The sequence below is a fragment of the Populus nigra genome, chromosome 3 (genome assembly GCF_951802175.1).
Source record: "Populus nigra chromosome 3, ddPopNigr1.1, whole genome shotgun sequence".
Classification (NCBI taxonomy): domain Eukaryota; kingdom Viridiplantae; phylum Streptophyta; class Magnoliopsida; order Malpighiales; family Salicaceae; genus Populus; species Populus nigra.
Window position 1 is genome coordinate 330,891 of NC_084854.1, and position 17,602 is coordinate 348,492.

Genomic DNA, 17,602 nt, shown 5'->3' on the forward strand with positions numbered 1-17,602 from the left:
CCCTGACTATTACATAACCTTAGGGTTTTGTCTATTATCTGAGCATGTGGTTTTATCTAATCTTTGACATGTATTGCATTACCATATGCTATTATGCTTGATGTAAGTGCGCGCGCGCGCGAGTGTGTGTATGTTTCATTCCTTGTACTTATAAATAGCTAAAATGTATATTAAATGTTATTCCCTCACTAAATTAATTAAACTCACTCCCTCCATTTTAATATTATTTTAGGTTCTTAGTTTCCGTTGCAGATTGCCATTTTTTTTAGAGTTCCTGCTACATTATTTATTGGTATGTCTTACTTGCTTCCGTGATGCTTTTCTTATTCTCATTTATTCAATGTTTTAGATGCTCCACTATTATTCTATTTTTATTTAAGTTTAGATTTTTATTTCGAATATTAGATTTTATTAAATGTAATAAGTAATTTGAATCATAAATTTTTTTATTGGTTTTGAGAGATATTTGAAAGTTTATGGAATGCTGTGTGTGTGTATGTTACAGGTAGATATGTATGTTCTGAGGCTTGACATCGGTGAGGATTCCTCGTGGCATTACTCCTGCATTGCCGGTCATGGACCTATGATTTGGGTCGCGATAGTCATCTTGAATTATTTTTAAAAGTTAAGTCATGTTTTTACTAGTAATCAAGGATGTATCTGAACCTATGAAATTAATCGATGTAATCCGAGCTAGCTCCTATGTGTTTTAGTTAGAAACTCGAATTAGATAAAAAATTAAGTTACGAGGTTTCAAGATTGATCTATTTAACCTAGTTTAATAACATAATCAAGAAAATTATTCGTGTTCTTAATATTTTTTTAAAAATTTAAAAAGTTGATTCGACCGACGGATGATCATAGCACATTTTACTAGTATATTAATGATATCCACAATCTATCATCTATAAATTCTGAGCATACTATTTTCTCAAAAGTTTTTTTGTAGATTAATTTATATGTTAATCCGATTAAACCTTTTACTAAATAATTTTTAAGATGTATTCTTATAGCAGTAGGATGTTTTGATAAAAATTTATTAAATTTTTCTGATTGTTGACTTTAATGTTTAAATTTTAGACACTATTTGGCCATAAGGCTTTGTTTGGCACAATGATTGAACCACTGTTTTTTTAAAATATTTTAAATTAATTTTTTAAATAATTTTATATGTATATATTAAATATAAAAAAATATTATTTTTATATATTCACAAATAAAAAAAACACTTTAAAACCAAACACCCTCTAAACATTCACTTAATCACTAAGTTTAAAATTAAACAAAAAAAAACAATAGTAATTTTTTTCTTTTTTTCATCTAAAGATTCCAGCAAAAAGAGACCGATTTCTTTAAATTTCCCATTTCAAGAAACAGGATATTATACGACTGCACGTGTGGTGCACAGTTGCCAGTGGTTTGAAGGTGCTGTTCAATGTCATTTATATATATATTTTTTAATCCTTTTAATTGTTCTTTAGGGTTGTTGCTGAGATCACCCTTTTCTTTTTTGAGCTTGAAGAGGACCACTTTGGTATTAGAGTAGAAAATTATATGCTGTTGATATGATGATAATGATGGAAAAGACTGTTACTGTTTTGACCAGAGACTGAGTCTTTATGCCTTCTCTCTTTTCCTTTCCCACAAAACGTTTCTTGTCCCCTGGATTTGACAGGTCTCCTTCTACTACTTCTTTTTTTGGATTTTCACTTCTTGAATTGGAATATTAGATTTAGATTTAGCTCTTCTTGTGGGATTGCTGGTATTGTTTTCTATTCAAAAGGATATCCCAAAATGCCGATGTATCAGCCAAATAGTCATGGAAATGTAAAGCTAGACATGGGTTCTGGTGGGCACCTTTTGGATCTACAAACCACCATTAAAGGTGGCATTTTGGGCCCTGTTGGCGGCGGTTTAGTTTGTACAGATGTGAAGGAGAAACTGGATCTGAGGAAGATGGTTGGGGAGCTTGAATCAATACAAGTGCCATCAGTGTTTATATGTCCAATTTCATTGGACCCTATGCAAGAACCAGTGACTCTCTGTACTGGACAGACTTATGAAAGATCCAACATTCTCAAATGGTTCTCTTTGGGTCATTGCACTTGCCCCACAACAATGCAAGAGCTTTGGGATGATACGGTGACACCAAACAGGACTTTGCAGCAGCTGATTCATAGCTGGTTCTCGAGTAAGTATTTGGCTATGAAGAAGAGATCAGAGGACGTGCTAGGGAAGGCTGTTGAGCTTTTGGATTCTTTAAAGAAGGTTAAGGGCCAAGCTAGAGTGCAAACTTTGAAGCAACTTAGGCATGTCGTGGTTGCTCATTCTATGGCGAAGAAGACAGTGATGGATAAGGGTGGAGCTGCCTTGGTTTCTTCTTTGTTGGGTCCTTTTACAACTCATGCTGTTGGGTCTGAGGCCATTGGTATTCTTGTGAATTTGGAGCTTGATTTGCCATCCAAGGCAAATTTGAGGCAGCCTGCAAAGATTTCTTTAATCGTGGATGTGTTGAATGAGGGTTCGATTGAGACCAAGATTAATTGTACGAAATTGATCGAAATGTTGATAGAAGGGAAGGATTCAGGATCGGACAATGTGTCAAGTTTGAGTCTTTTGGCAGGTCTATTGAGGTTGGTGAAAGATAAGAGACATCCCAATGGAGTATTGGCTGGACTCGGTTTGTTAAATACGATTTGTTCAGATGAGTCCCTTAGGAGCTCAGTTGTGAGCATCGGGGCAGTTCCTCCATTAGTGGAGTTATTGCCTAGTTTGAATAATGAGTGCTTGGAATTAGCTCTTTATATTTTGGAGGTCCTCTCAACTGTTCCAGAGGGTAGGTTGGCTTTGAAGGATTGTGCCAACACAATTCCTAATGTGGTCAAGTTAATGATGAGCAAATCGGAGAGCTGTACTCAGCTTGCATTATCAATACTGTGGGCTGTTTGCAAGCTTGCACTGGAAGAATGTGCAGCACTTGCTGTGGAGGCGGGTTTGGCAGCGAAGCTACTTCTTGTAATACAGAGTGGCTGCAATCCTGTATTGAAGCAGCGGTCAGTTGAGCTCCTGAAACTGTGTAGTCTAAATTACACGGCTACTATCTTCATTTCCAAGTGTAAGCTTACCAGAACGATACAGTGAATGAAATTGGCAAATTGTTGATACATAACATCTTTTCTTTTACCTCGCAAGACGCAAAGGAGCTCTTGGGATCACTTGGAACACATGGCGGGCTCTCTGGCCCGTGCATATTAAAGAGCTTTGATACATACCATTGATTTTCCATGATGAAAGCATCATAATGTGGATTTTAGGCTAATCACAGTGTCTGTAAGCTGGTGGTTTTACCAAAATTTTTAAGAAATGTGCAGCCGAGTGAGGTTGCTATTGAATTCAGCTGCTTTTGTATGCCAAACTGGACTACGCTGGGTTGTGGATTTGAGATTGTTTCAATCCTCAACTGATGTGTATAGTATGTCTCTGGCGGAGCGTTAGTGAGGTTCTGGTGATTTAGAAAGCAAGAAAGGGATTTGGGGATTAGGAATTCAGTCATTCACACAGGGATGTATTTTTCACGGTAATCAACGAGCAAACATTTGTATTTATACATGCAATTTTTCATTTTTGCTTGGAGCTTCTTTAAAATCGTGCTTATTTGTGTATTCACTCTCGTAGTTCTCTGCAATTCGAGCTTTGCTCTGCAAGGCTGTGATGCATCAATAACATATCACTCCATATTTGTTTGAAATATGCATCTGAAAATGGGGACAGAAATGAAGCCATCGTGCATTTGCTCGAAGAGAACAGGCTTGGTAAATTTCAATTTATGGAGTATGAGAGGTGTTGTGCTAGCCCTTTCATATACCTGCTAGGAGATAATCTTAGAGTGGATTTTTATCTTTTTAAAACAAGAAAGTCCTGAAATAATAACCAAAACACAGGGAGTGCTTTCAAATTTAGACAATTCTGAATAAGAAAGGAACGATGGACCTCTTTTCCAGCTCCCATCGTCGCTCTCTTTACAGGTTTTTAAATTAAAAAAGAAGAGCGTTCCAGCTTGGAGAATGCAATAATAATATCTGATAGTGCCGTTTCTCCAATTCCGACCTTCTCTCTGGTGTCAGCATTATTAAGGTCACTACCATGATCAACTTGCAATCTCAAAAATTCGGCCCACCTTTTTCACGCAATCCGTCCCACATACTTCTAAATCTTCGAGAGATGGCTTCTTCTCCAGAAAGGCAGATTCTCAATCTTCCCGCACTTTCAGAGTCCAAGTACCCTTCTTTGCTTGGTTAGAGACACGGGAAACAATGTGATTCCTTGGTAATAAACTATGTCCAAAGATTCTAAGTTTGAAGGTTCTCAGTATTTTGAGTAAAGATACGACATAATCAGATATGAATTTGACACTATGTGGATGCATGTCTAGCATATATTTCTTAAACTTCAAGGGCTTCATCATCTCGAATTACACTCCTATCGGTCCTCTCTAGAAAATAGAGATTTTCTTTGAAGATGGTCTTTGGGATGCCTGTCTTGATCCATTCAGTGTATACTTACACCCTTCTTTCTAGACAGACTAGCTGAAGCAAGAAAGTGATGCAATTGCATCAACCAAGAAAAGTGAAACAATAGAGCAAAAAGGAATCATCTAACGCTAGAAGGAGGGCTTGAACCTCCGACCAACAGCCACACGCTCTAGCCAGCTAAGCTATTCCAGCTCGTCGTTAACGATACCCATATTGTTTGAAATTCACATATATAGGAGGAATTTCCACCAAATCTTTATTATATTTTTGTTTTTACAAGCTGGTGTAACATCAGTGTTTTGGTTAGTGTGTGTAAATAAATTTAATTCCAAATAATTGTTAGTGATTGAATCTATGATCTGGCAAGAGACCACCATGTAATTGTAAATAACCTGTAGAATAGGAATTCGTAAAAGGATTAAAGAGATTTTATTCATTGTTGTCTTCACAACAGAATTGCCATGGTAATCGTGAGAAAACAGGCAATAAAACCGATAATGATTACATAATATGAGTTCTATAAATTAGTTAACATTGCTTATGGCATAAGCACCTTCGAACAATAACCATCAACTGCACCTTCTTCTATGCAAATATCCATCAATCAAAAAGTTGCTTTGCACATGTATTATTCCACTATTTGATAAAAAAAATTATATATTTAGGGTTTTTTTTTAATTTATAAATGAGTTAATTCGAATATTTATTAAGTTATATTTAAAACATATTTTCATATTTAGTAATTTGTGGTCAATATAAATGTGTGATCACCAATAGTAGCTAAAAAACTGGACATTAAAAGAGATCTGCTTGTGGCCTCCATTGTTACAAATCACAAGATTTCAAGTTCTTGGCTAGCAAATGGCCACCACATAACAAAACTTTGTGTTTCCACGTGTCAGCAACCCAACTACTTAGAGTTTAGTCAAAGCCACCCAATCTTCTCTTGCCTACAAGCTCCAAAAACGTTAAAGGACTCGTACATGGCAATTTTTTGTCACACTCTCTCCTCTCTTTCCCTCAAAAAACTCATAAATCCTTCAAAACCCACTTCAACATTCACATATATCAATCTCCATATCCGATTTCGAGCCATGAATTCGATCTCGGACTCTTCTTCTTCTTCTTCTTCTTCTAAAGTGATGTGTCAGCTGGTTCCAGGACTTGACACCAATGAAAAGGAGTACATTTTGGATCAAACCTTTGAACGATACACATCAAAGATGGTAAAGAGGAATGGAAAAGGAGCTGCCATTGTTTGGTTCAGGAATGATTTGAGAGTTTTGGACAATGAAGTGCTGTTCAAGGCTTGGGTTAATTCTGAAAGTGTTTTGCCTGTTTATTGTGTGGATCCTAGAGTTTTTCAAGCTAGTACTTGCTATTTTGGCTTCCCTAAAACTGGAGGTAAACATACATGCATACACATTGTTCCTTTTTCTATGTACTAATTGTTTTAAAGTGCTAAGTACCCTTTGAATTGCTTTTGATAGAAGATTATCATGAGAAGGTTTTGATAAATGTGTAAAGTGTTCCATTCTTGTTGCTTTGGCCAGGCTTAAGAGGGCAGTTCATTGTAGAGTGTTTGGTTGATTTGAAGAAGAATTTGATGAAAAGGGGTCTAAACTTGCTTATTAGACATGGTAAACCTGAGGAAATCATCCCTGCTCTTGCTAAAGATTTTGCATCCCACACAGTTAAGTGTTTAATTTGCTTATCTGGTTGATATGTGCATTAGCTTTTGGTTGGTTTAATTTCCATGTATTGAAGCAATAATAAGTATGGGATATTTCGATTTAATCCAGTTAGGTATATGCACAAAAAGAGACATGTAGTGAAGAAGTAAATGTTGAGAAACTTGTCAGCAAAGCGCTCCGGCGAGTTCATCTGCCACATTCTACTGGGAGATCTACCAGCCATTCTGCAAACAGTCCGACACTGCAACTAGTTTGGGGTGGCACTATGTACCACTTAGATGACCTCCCATTCTTTACCAACAGCATACCTGATGTGTATACTCAGTTTCGTAAGGTATGAATATTCCTTGTTTGTTGCTTGATTGTAATGTCCATGATATGTGGTTGGCATTGTTTTTTGGGAGATGTGTGCTGCTGAAAAAAAATCTAAATATGCAGTCTGTTGAAGCAAAATGTTCCATCAGAAGCTGTTCTAAAATTTCAATGTCCCTTGGGCCAGCTCCTCGCGTCGAGGATTGGGGATGTGTTCCATCAATTGAGCAACTTGGACTCCAACCACAAGAGGCAGGGTTTATGTTCTACTTACATGTGATTTACGGAAACTAGTTAAGAGCCATGCTCTTAGAAAACACATGATTCGCTGCCTGACTAAAACTGAAGTATGTTTCGGTCCATTTCTTCTGTTGATACAGGTTAGCAAAGGAATGAGGTTTTTGGGAGGTGAAACAGCTGCACTAAGCAGGGTGTATGAGTACTTCTGGAAGAAGGCAAGTGGAAATTGTTTTCTGTTGTCTCTGTGTTTGGTATTGTGGTGGAATGTGCTTTTCAAAATTGATTTTTATTTGAAAATGTATTAAAATTATTTTTTTTAGATTTTTTTTTATTTTTTATATTAATACGTCAAAACTGTTAGAAAGTACTAAAAAAACATTAATTTAATGTTTTTTCAAGTCAAACACACTCGAACAAGTTTTAACGCAATGCTAAACAGCTAATTAGTAGTATGTTAAAAACTTTAGTTGACAGCAAAGAGAAATGAAATCATACTACTCTTTATGATGCATATGCGAACAGGATTTCCTAAAGATATACAAAGAGACAAGAAATGGGATGCTGGGACCTGATTACTCAACAAAATTCTCTCCATGGCTAGCTTCAGGATGCCTTTCTCCACGGTTTATATATGAAGAGGTCAATAACATATAATGATTCTTTTGCATCGCAGTTTATGATTTCATTACATAGTTGAAACATCATATTAATGTATTTAAGATGTTTGGATTGATTTATTTAGGTGAAGAGATATGAAAAGGGAAGGCTAGCAAATGATTCCACATACTGGTCATTCTCTTTCCCTATCTCACTTTTTCATGGTAGTGGACTTTATTTTCATCAGCATGGCCTCATTTTTGCCACAACTACTCTAATGCTAAGTGACAACTATTCCGTTCTCTGTTAGAGGTTCGATGTCATGCCTGAATCTGAGATTACTGTTTCAGGGTTTTGTTTGAGTTGATTTGGAGGGATTACTTCAGGTTTATCTCAATCAAATACGGAAATTCCATCTTCCATATAGGTAAATATTCTCCTCCACTATCGTATCAATCCAATTACCCCACAATGTAATGACATTAACCTCTTGAACCAAAAATCTGTCTTGTCAAAAACCATTTTATCATGTGAAGTTGCCTTTGGTTTAGTTTTTAATCATGTACAATCAATTTTTGTTCACAGGTGGGCCACGAAATGTTGAGCGTAGATGGAGTCAAGACCAGAGATTGTTTGATTCTTGGAGAAATGGCTGTACAGGGTATGTTGCTAAATCCTAGATTGTGTTTATAGTATCATCTTTGGCAAGATCATGTATGGAAGAACAAATCATACTTTCTGTTGTTAAAGCTGTACTGCTTCTCCATCTTATCGTTACTTTCTAGGTACCCTCTCATAGATGCCAATATGAAGGAATTATCAGCTACTGGATTCATGTCCAATCGAGGAAGACAAGTAAGCTCGTGCTTCTTCATCTTATTGCTATCTCAATCGATTCAAGCAAACACGACAGCTGCTTTGCTACTGTTGCAGCTTCACTTGTTTCAGTATATTTGTTGACAAGGATCAGGGTCATTTCTGCAGATTGTATGTTCCTTTCTTGTTCGAGACATGGGCATCGATTGGCGCATGGGAGCTGAATGGTTTGAGACATTCCTCTTGGACTATGACCCTTGTTCGAACTATGGGAACTGGACCTATGGTGCAGGTGATGCATTTATTGCTGTGATTTGTGAGTTTGCCAGTGAATAACATATATCTCAGCAGCTGTTTATATGCTGTGAGCTACTACTGATTCTCAGTTCTTGTGTGAAGGAGTCGGGAATGACCCTAGAGAAGATCGTTATTTCAGCATCCCCAAGCAAGTAAGTGCATTTTGCTACATAAATTGCAAAGAAAGATTACGCAAATCAATTTAAGTCTGTGATTGTAAAGCAAAACTGAGGATTGTTGAGAGGGAGATGCTTAAAATGATTGAGGGATTCCTGAATTACGTTGTAGAATGAGCTAAATTTTATCAAAAATAAAATTATTTAACTGATTGTTCAAAAACAGAGTAATACTTTAATTTTCTAAGAAAAATAGAGTTAGGAAAAAAAAACTGGAATCAATATAATATTTTTTTCAAATGAAGAAAAAACATAACAATATAATTCCTTTTCCTTTTCCTTTTATATACGTACTTTTTTTAAATACATGTTTTTATCATCCTACAACTATATACTGGGCACTCTATTCATTTGTGCAAACATTTTTCATAATTCTCAGGCACAAACGTATGATCCTGAGGGTGAGTATGTAGCGTACTGGTTGCCGCAGCTGCACGAACTTCCAAAAGAGAAGAGGAACTTTCCTGGGAAACTATACATGGAGCAAATTGTGCCTCTCAAATTTGGAAACCCAAATGGACACCGAGGTCAAGACAGGGCCTCCGCGGCAAGAAAAACCAATTATGGAGGCCGAGGGAGGAAGACGAAAGGATACTGAGTTAGAATAAGAGAAACAAAGATTTGAATTATCAAAAAAGAACAAGGATCTGCACCTCAAAAAAAAAAAGCTGAAACCAATTTTGGATCCATTAAGAGGCTAAGAACATTGATTCGTTGAAGGAAACTATCGATAACCACTGGGATAATTTGCAAGTGATGCATGCCATAACATTCTTAGACAACCATGTTGATTGATAATGTTAATTTGCGATATGGAACCTTACAAATAATAATTGAAGACAACTTTCACTCTTACAATATTTTGTTCTTCTCTTTCCAAACAGTAACTCTAGAACGAGCTAGTGACTGAAACTCAAACGAACTATACCACTATGGGTAAGACTACAGTGCCTGCAGCCTGTGTAAAAGGAGGGATGGCACCATTTTCTGGGAGGGATCACTCAAGAGGGTTTCATATTTCAGACTGTCCGATGCAGGTGTGGGAGCGACGGTATATGGAAAATAATCAAAAGAATTGTATGTCTGTAGTTGCAACATTTATTGCACTTGACAGATCAGAGGTATAAGCTGCAGATTAGTGAGACTTTCTTTTCGAGGCTGCACAATGATTCTTTTTGTGTGTGTTTTTAACATTCCTATGAAGAAATCAAAAGGGAACTTTGGTTCTGTAAGCCACGTTGCTGAAGGTCTGGATGATCGTGTCTCAATAAACTATGGGAATGTGAACACTTACACAGGACGGGGTATCACCACAATTTTCTAATCATGGAATTCTTCTCTTTTTAGCAACAAGTCGAAGTCTCAGCTGCAAAATAAATGAAATGATTACGGAAAATGCAGCATCTGAAAAATGAGTGATGAAAACACACACAGAAGAACGAATTCACTTAGAAGTGGCTATGTCGCAAAGTTAGTCGACATGCATTTTTGTCAAGTGTACAGCATTTTCATTGAAAAAAATAGAAAGCATGACAGTTTCACGGAAGAGATTCACGTTTTCCCAAATGACATTGTGTGCTAGAGGCCATCCATGCACAGTGTTCTTGTATCCTATCTAATACATTAATCTTCCATTCTTGTTCGAATGACAAGAAAACACGAGGAGATATCACTATCCCGCCAGCAAAATTTCAACTCGGTACCAAAAGGTTCTACCCACTAAAGCAGCTAGAGCCTAGATCCATACTTCTGACCTGTATTAGGGAAGCAAAAAGCATTCTAGTGTATTATGTTTAAAATTCTGAACCAATATTACATAGGACATGGGACTATTTCAAACCGCTATAACTTTTCTTTTCATTTACCATTTCAACATCCTGGATAATTTAAAACCAACTGCTTGGCACGGGGACAAGGTTGCACTAAGAATCTATAAAAATTAGAGGACTTGGGTATGCTGTAAGAGGAAATTATGACAACTCTAAACAAAACCGAAGTTGCAGGTAGCAGATAGAAGCTCTAGAATTACATTCGTGTTAACTGCAGCTGTAGATAAAAACGATAAAACACGGGCACATACCTGTTCTACATACTTCAGCTGTCGCAAAACTTCATCGGTTTCCAGCTCCTGAAGAAAAAAATTAAGAAAAATATATATTAGTACATGAACATACGGTGCTTTACCGTTGAGAAAAGGTAGTGTTGGGTATGAAGCAGCAAACCTTTTCAGAAAATGAATTACATACAGATAACTTGATAAAGATTTGATAGAGGTTATCAGCTTTATGTATTAAAAAACGACTAACATCTAAAATTTAACGCACTGAAAGAATGTTGCAGCCCATGATTGTATGTAGAAAGAGAAAAACAGAAAGCAAATACCACCTGAGGAGCAGTGCAGTCTGAATGGGACGGGTCCCAAAGAACAGAGCAAGAACAATCCCAGGAGTCAGTTTGGACTTCAGAAAATGGCGCCCTGTAAATTTAAAACTTCTTCAGTCTCTAGCTAACAAGAACAAAATCAAACAAAAGGTATCCAAAGAAAAATTCATTAGTCAATTATGCAACAGGAGTAGGATCCTGTGTCTGTATCCTGGACATAAGGGTAAAAATGTGCATTTCTTGTTAGGAAAAGGAGATTGATGGACTATTTATCTGAAAGAAATGGTCATAAACAGTAATGGCAACCTTATACCTTCCATAATTTTTTATTTAAACATGGTAAAATGTTGCAAACGGGGCACTGTAACATTTTACCTGCGCCACTTCCCACATATGGTTCCCTCAATACCTCTTGCATCATCGTGTAGAACTTCTCGGCATTGGAGCCAATTACTCATAGGCTTGGCATTTGAAGACCTGTCTTGAGGGCATTCCTGCAAAAAAGAACACTTTCACATGTCAGTGCTGTCTTACTCAAAACAATCACCCCACCCCTAATGCATGTGCTCATATGTGTACTGAACTTAATTGGAAATGCATATTCATAAAATGAACTGTCAGAAAATTATCTAATCCTGCCTAATCTCTATTAATCTCAAGAGATATGTTTTATAGATTGTAATTTGGATCTCTTTTGAGAACAACCGAAAGCAATACTCAGTTGAAGCGAAGCAAAAATATCAGGAAAATCCTTTGTTTCTATAACTCGTCATCTTTTGCCCAAGGACATAATCATTTCTGAAACTCTGTAGCCTGTTCAGGGTGCATTTTCAGGCGCATTACATCCCCAGAGATGCAATGCTGTCAATTTAAGGTATATTGAAAAAAGAGTGAGTTTCCAATGACTAGCACAGGCTTTGTTGAAGAGAACTTGGCTTTGGGAATGCATATGGCCCAATGCATTCCTGAATGGACACTTTGCCAGGTCCTGAAGCAGATAAAACCTTACCTTCAATGTTTAAAGAGCACTTACGTGTAAGCAAACAGTCTGCGATGTATCTATTTCAATAGGCTCACTGAAGCAATCAGAATCCCTACAGAATAGTCACAAATATAAAATTAGAAAATGGTGTGATTACATCCATCCTCTACCCATTCATCAAGAAATTTGAAAACCAAAGAAAATAATTTGCCAGAACCAGTAAAGCATGGCTATCAAATTACAAAACAAAAAAGAGGTCGATATGAAGATTGCCATCATTAAAATGAACTCCTATCAAATTACAACTCATATCAGCAACATCTAACAAACTGGCAATCGTAAATGAATTTTTCCACTTTGTTTTGTAATTCTGGGTTCTGAACTTCTTTACCCTATTGTCATAAACGTTCGAGTTTGGCTTCTATGATCCTAAGTTCATATCAATAAAAACATTATAGGCTCAAATGCTCCAAAATCAATCAAATCTTTCTTATATTTGACAGAGCACAACCATCCAAAACATAGCCTAATCTGTACCATACTAGTCTATCTAAAGCCAACTTGAAATGAAACCGGACTACTGAGTACTGATCCTGTAAAATCATTTGCGAGTCATAATGCTGCCTGTACGTTTGAAGATTTTATTTGAAAGCTGCACTGCATTGACTAAGGCATTCAATCATGCATACACAAACGGTAAACATCAATAAAACAACAATACAAATATAAAAAATCTTAGCAAACAAGGGATCAAAGTTGAGCACCACAGGTAAGACATACATGGAAAGCTGATCGGACCACTCAGGAACTGTTGCTTGATAAGATGTACCGATCCTCACACGAGATGTGTGTGCCTCAGGGTATTTCAACATGGAAGCTATAGGACCCAGCTTAGATTTTTCATTCCACCAACTGATGCTACATGTTTTGAGAAAAGAAGTCTCTTGTGAAACGTTGTGATTCAGTTTTGAACAGGATGGACAAAACCACAAGTCAGTGGGTAACATCTCCATGTTTAGATTGCAGCAAGATAGATGAAATGCCTCTTCACAATGATCACAAAGTAACATATTAAGTGCTTTCTCAAGATTCCCACATAGCTCACATGACTGAAAAAAATTGTTGTTCTTAATATTTCCCAGAACTTCAATGGGAGCACTGTTGCTCACAGGACAATCTCCAGCGAGCAGCCCATGACTTCTGAGAACTGAAGTGCAGAGTTCTCTTATTGAGAGATCATCACCTGACACCTCTGGCTCAGAATCGGGGAGCTCTACAATGTTGCTAATGTTAATCCTTGCGGTTATGGAACCAACTCCCATTCCTGACTTTGATTTAGCAACAACAGATGGGATAGTACGAGCTCTAACACCATCATTATTTACCACTGGAGGATCACAGTTCACTGCATTGGTTGGTGCTTTATCAGTTTCTGGCTCAACCGAGGACATTATAGCAGGCTTTTTCCTTCGCTTCCTTGCCACATATGATCCCGGAATTTCATAACAATTGCCGGCAATCAATGGATTTGAACCATCCTTCCAGGCTTTTTCTGGCACCCACTCAGAGAATAGATCTTGTCTGCTGTAATTAGGAGCAAATGGTAGAGCAGCCTCAACTGAACTTGGGATCAAACCATGCAACATGATGTTCACCTGCTGAAGAATTCCAAATATCCTGAAATTAGTATCCTTGCTCAAGTGTTCATGGTACGCCACTAAATTAAAAAAAATAATAATAACAAGTTTTTCATGCGAAAACATGTGACAACTACTTTTTTCATAATAGGAAAATCAAATAAAAAAAATCATGGGATCGACGCTTTACCACTCACAGGTTACCCAGCAGTTTGTATAGAAATTCAGCATGGAAATCATTTTTTAAAACATAAATACCCATCTAAAAACAAGAATCTTAATGATGATTGATGAACACTCTCAATGGACAATGCTAGCATGTATGTTTAAAAATAATGCTAACGTCTAAGTCAATATACAATATTCCACGTGTCAGAGATAACATGATTTGTTAAACGTTAACCCTAAAAAGACAAACATGCACCAAGGCTATAAATAGAAGATATAAAACTTGTTTAATATTCATTACAAGGAGCTAATCTTAATTTTCTCGAAGCATGTCTATTTATAGATCAAATAAAACCCTAAGGGATATAGAGTACACTCAATAAAATTAATTATTGCCATTTATCTGCACTTGTTCTAATATCAAGATTAAAGTCACTTGTAATGTTGAGAGATAACTGTAACTTAATTGATTATGTTTTATATTTGATCACTAGAAATTATTAGTTTAAATCTTAAAATTACTGGAGATTTATATGGTCATTAATTTTAAAATCTTAAAAAATTAGTTAAAATATATATAAACTGATCTGAATACCAGTATTAAAATAAAAAACACTTATTTTGAATTTTTAAAATGCAAATAATCACAAAATAAATCTAATAGCTGTTTTGGATTTTTAATTATTCAAGATGTATATTTACTAAGTTAGTTTTCCCATTCCCGCTTCAGGTTCATGAGGGAGGGAATATATTACCCCCGCCGCCTCATCACGACGGATTTCCGGTGGGACCCACCGAGGTGAAAGATTTAGCATCCCGTGCTGATATGGCTCAGGGTATAAGATTGCGGTGGATGGATTCAAACCCTCTCGGATTTGATCAAAACCATCGACCTCAAAATGAGCAGACATTAGTTTGTTCCCTTAAGAACATAAGAAGATGATCGGAATCTATCACTAAAGGTATTTTCCATGAAAACTAGCTCGTAAAAAAACATTCATTTTATGTCATCACACGCACAAGTAGTTTAAACAAAACATGTTATCATAACAAAAGCCACCAATAGTGAGGTAGACAGAAACAGCACAAGAAAGCCTACACTAAAACTCTACCAAATTGAATACTAAAGCTCTTCTAAGTTGTTTATATAGAAAAAAAATGCCATAAACAAAGTTAAAAACAATAATAAAAGAATTTTAAATTAAATAAAAAAATTAAATCAACTAAGAAAATATAAAACCAACATCATTACCAAACATAATAAAACAAAAACAGCACAAGAAAAATAACAAGAACAAAATCAGACAGAATTCTACTGAAATGGATCTTAACCACAAGAATTGTAATTCAAATTTTTTTTTTTACTTATATTTTCTCTAATCAAAACTAAATATAAAAATAAATTATAAATCAACTAGTAAAATATAATGAATTCTAAACAATAAATTATAGGTCTAATTTAAAGACTTGACAATCCCGAATAGCTCAAAATATCAAACACTATAAATAATAAGGCTTTGAGTAGATAATTTTCTAGTAAAATTTTAGCATAATCTAATAATCGAATGATTAAGATCAAACGTTGGACCGAAATCCCATTCATCAAATAGCACATAGCATGAGCAATACTTTTGAACAAATTCTCGTACTTTCCCAATACTAATAATCTTCCTTACCAATGCTTTAAATGAATTATTATGCACATCTCACGGCCATAAGCAATGAATTTCTATACTTTAACAAATTAAAACTGATTAAGCATGCATATATAGAGAGAGATAAATGAAAGAGAAGATAAGAGGTATGAGATTTTAGATTTACCAGGAACTGAACGAGTGAAGGGACCGCTTCGTCTTCTTTAGAGAGGGAGAGGGAGAGGGCGAGGGAGAGGGAAGGGAGCAAGTTGGCTTTTGCCTTTGGCAGTTACGAAACTTTATTTTTTATTTTTCTTATAAAAAAAGCAATAAGTTGTAGTTTTTGCCAATTGTTTTTTCAAAATTCGGGTGGCCAACGGCATATGAACCGTCTATTTGTTTTTAATTGACAAGAAGTCATGCAAGGTCCTCGTAATTTTTTTATTTTATCAAATTAAACCTTCATATCTTAAAATAACCTCTCATAATGGATTGCATTTATCATCCCATGCATGCATGATTTTATAGCAAGAATAAGATTAGTGATTTCGTGTTTGTTTGTCTTTAAATTTTTATTGTTATGGATTTTATAGCATGCTTTTATTCATGATGCCACGTGCTATGACATGATTGGATAGACGGCTTCAAATTATCTCTTGACTATGGATAGAAAGGACTCGATACGATTCAGGTAAAAGTGAAGGGTCTGATCTGACGAGGAACGAAGAGTTGAGGGACCATACAATGATTCCTAGCCTTTTAAAAATGGTGGGGTCCCGTGTTTGTGCCGCTGCACCGCTCTGGAAAGTGACACGGAGTGTTTTGAGCACGTGGGAGAACATGCATGGTAAAATTGCAGTTTTGCGCTTAGCCAATTTTTCAAGTTTTAGAGAGCGCCATTGTTTGCCTCCAAAACAACACGCAAACCCCCTCTTTCCTCTTTCACCCTTTTCTTCTTCTTCTTTTTCCCGGGATATAACAATTTTTGAAACACGTACACATGAGAGTGGAGATTTCACCATGCCATAGTTTAAAAAAACTTGTACCGGTCCAATAGGTTAATTTAGTATCTGATAAGTTGATTTATTTTGATAATTAAATTTAACTATTAACTTGTTAATTTTTTTAAAAAATAATCAAAATAATATTATTTTGATTTAAAAAAATTATTAGATCTAAATCGACATTTCTGATTCATAATCTAAATCTGATCTGAAATTAAATTTTAAAATTATGCATTATATTTTATTAAAAAATTATAATTACCTTACTAACAGCAGAATATTTTTAAAAATAAAATAAAATAACAAGTGGTAGGTGCATAATTTTTGCAAATGGAGGTGCCAAGTTTTGAAAGCTACCTTTTTCTTTTTTCTTTTTAAATCAAGTCAATAATCATGTTTGACCAGCTTTCATGCCTATCCATAATTTGGCATTAGCATGGACTAATTAGATGGTCGAATCACTGGGATTTCGATCCCATCAATGAATCAATTGTAGATTTGATAAACATATCTAATAATTAATAAATATATTGTGAATTTTAAGAATGTTGGGAACTCTTTATTTTTAAAGTATTTGTTTTTACTTAAAAATATATTAAAATAATTTTTATTTGATTTTTAAAAATTTAAAACAATTCAACCACTAAAAATATAATTTAAAAGAAACTTAAATTTTAACCAAAAAAAAACATATTCAACATCAAAACCAAACACCTCCAGAAAAAAATCTTTTCACCCACTTTGCGGTGTTTTCCTAAAGCTATAATTAATGATAATTTTGTTAACAAGAGGTAAGAAATATATATATATATATATATATATATATAAACCAAATGCTTTATTTCCTCTAACAGAGTCTAAATCGCCTTGTTTGACCATTTACCTTAGGTTTTGGGTAATGTTTATTCAAAATTAGACAACTTAGAAACTATTTCGTTGGTACCATGAGAGCTTTTTGTCAAATCATAGATAAGAAAAAAACATGTTTGGTTAATTAAATAATTTTTATTTTTATATTAGACCCCACACATGATTGAATTTTAATTATAGATGCTAAAATAAAATATTTTTTATTTATAAAGACCTGTTTTTTATTTATTTTATATAAAAAAATTTAATCAGATATATATT

At 35.3% G+C, this 17,602-nt stretch overlaps 3 protein-coding genes across 6 annotated transcripts in view; 2 read left to right on the forward strand and 1 right to left on the reverse strand.

The window, feature by feature from the left end:
- The window catches only part of LOC133687826 (cryptochrome DASH, chloroplastic/mitochondrial-like), a 65,799-nt gene extending 56,277 nt beyond the window's left edge, over nucleotides 1-9,522 (forward strand). Inside the window, exons 3-15 of one of the 2 annotated variants that reach the window (XM_062107154.1) lie at nucleotides 5,767-5,936; nucleotides 6,086-6,225; nucleotides 6,339-6,560; nucleotides 6,665-6,795; nucleotides 6,924-6,993; nucleotides 7,301-7,417; nucleotides 7,521-7,567; nucleotides 7,726-7,802; nucleotides 7,961-8,036; nucleotides 8,161-8,230; nucleotides 8,360-8,483; nucleotides 8,591-8,640; nucleotides 9,044-9,522. In XM_062107154.1, the coding sequence (XP_061963138.1) occupies nucleotides 5,767-5,936; nucleotides 6,086-6,225; nucleotides 6,339-6,560; nucleotides 6,665-6,795; nucleotides 6,924-6,993; nucleotides 7,301-7,417; nucleotides 7,521-7,567; nucleotides 7,726-7,802; nucleotides 7,961-8,036; nucleotides 8,161-8,230; nucleotides 8,360-8,483; nucleotides 8,591-8,640; nucleotides 9,044-9,262 (1,513 nt within the window). In that variant the 3' untranslated portion in view covers nucleotides 9,263-9,522. Of the gene's footprint in view, nucleotides 1-5,474; nucleotides 5,937-6,085; nucleotides 6,226-6,338; nucleotides 6,561-6,664; nucleotides 6,796-6,923; nucleotides 6,994-7,300; nucleotides 7,418-7,520; nucleotides 7,568-7,725; nucleotides 7,803-7,960; nucleotides 8,037-8,160; nucleotides 8,231-8,359; nucleotides 8,484-8,590; nucleotides 8,641-9,043 lie in introns of those variants that run through there. The other variant, XM_062107153.1, reaches the window with a different exon arrangement.
- LOC133688756 (U-box domain-containing protein 31-like) lies at nucleotides 1,470-3,625 on the forward strand. The gene has a single exon (XM_062108362.1). The coding sequence runs from the start codon at nucleotides 1,795-1,797 to the stop codon at nucleotides 3,139-3,141; it is 1,347 nt and encodes a 448-aa protein (XP_061964346.1). The 5' UTR covers nucleotides 1,470-1,794; the 3' UTR covers nucleotides 3,142-3,625.
- LOC133687827 (uncharacterized) lies at nucleotides 9,375-15,790 on the reverse strand. 3 transcript variants are annotated; one of them, XM_062107158.1, is made up of 7 exons: nucleotides 15,655-15,790; nucleotides 12,809-13,686; nucleotides 12,080-12,140; nucleotides 11,422-11,540; nucleotides 11,050-11,140; nucleotides 10,745-10,792; nucleotides 9,375-10,030 (listed from the first exon to the last, which is right to left on the reverse strand). In XM_062107158.1, exons 2-7 carry the CDS (start codon nucleotides 13,672-13,674, stop codon nucleotides 9,989-9,991), a joined length of 1,227 nt encoding a protein of 408 aa, XP_061963142.1. In that variant the 5' UTR covers nucleotides 13,675-13,686; nucleotides 15,655-15,790; the 3' UTR covers nucleotides 9,375-9,988. The 3 variants fall into 3 exon arrangements, with proteins under 3 accessions (XP_061963142.1, XP_061963143.1, XP_061963144.1); XM_062107159.1 differs by having other exon boundaries at nucleotides 12,809-13,683; nucleotides 15,655-15,763; XM_062107160.1 differs by lacking the exon at nucleotides 9,375-10,030 and adding an exon at nucleotides 10,070-10,418.
- Between the last annotated feature and the right edge of the window lie 1,812 nt (nucleotides 15,791-17,602).

Excerpts from the sequence above, each read along its gene's own strand:
- LOC133688756 (XM_062108362.1), top strand. The coding sequence starts at position 1,795 with ATGCCGATGTATCAGCCAAATAGTCATGGAAATGTAAAGCTAGACATG.
- LOC133687827 (XM_062107158.1), bottom strand. The coding sequence starts at position 13,674 with ATGTTGCATGGTTTGATCCCAAGTTCAGTTGAGGCTGCTCTACCATTT. Across the intron at positions 11,141-11,421 it reads ATATGTGGGAAGTGGCGCAG|GGCGCCATTTTCTGAAGTCC; the intron begins GTAAAATGTTAC and ends TTAAATTTACAG. Across the intron at positions 10,793-11,049 it reads CAGACTGCACTGCTCCTCAG|GAGCTGGAAACCGATGAAGT; the intron begins GTGGTATTTGCT and ends TTTTTTCTTCAG.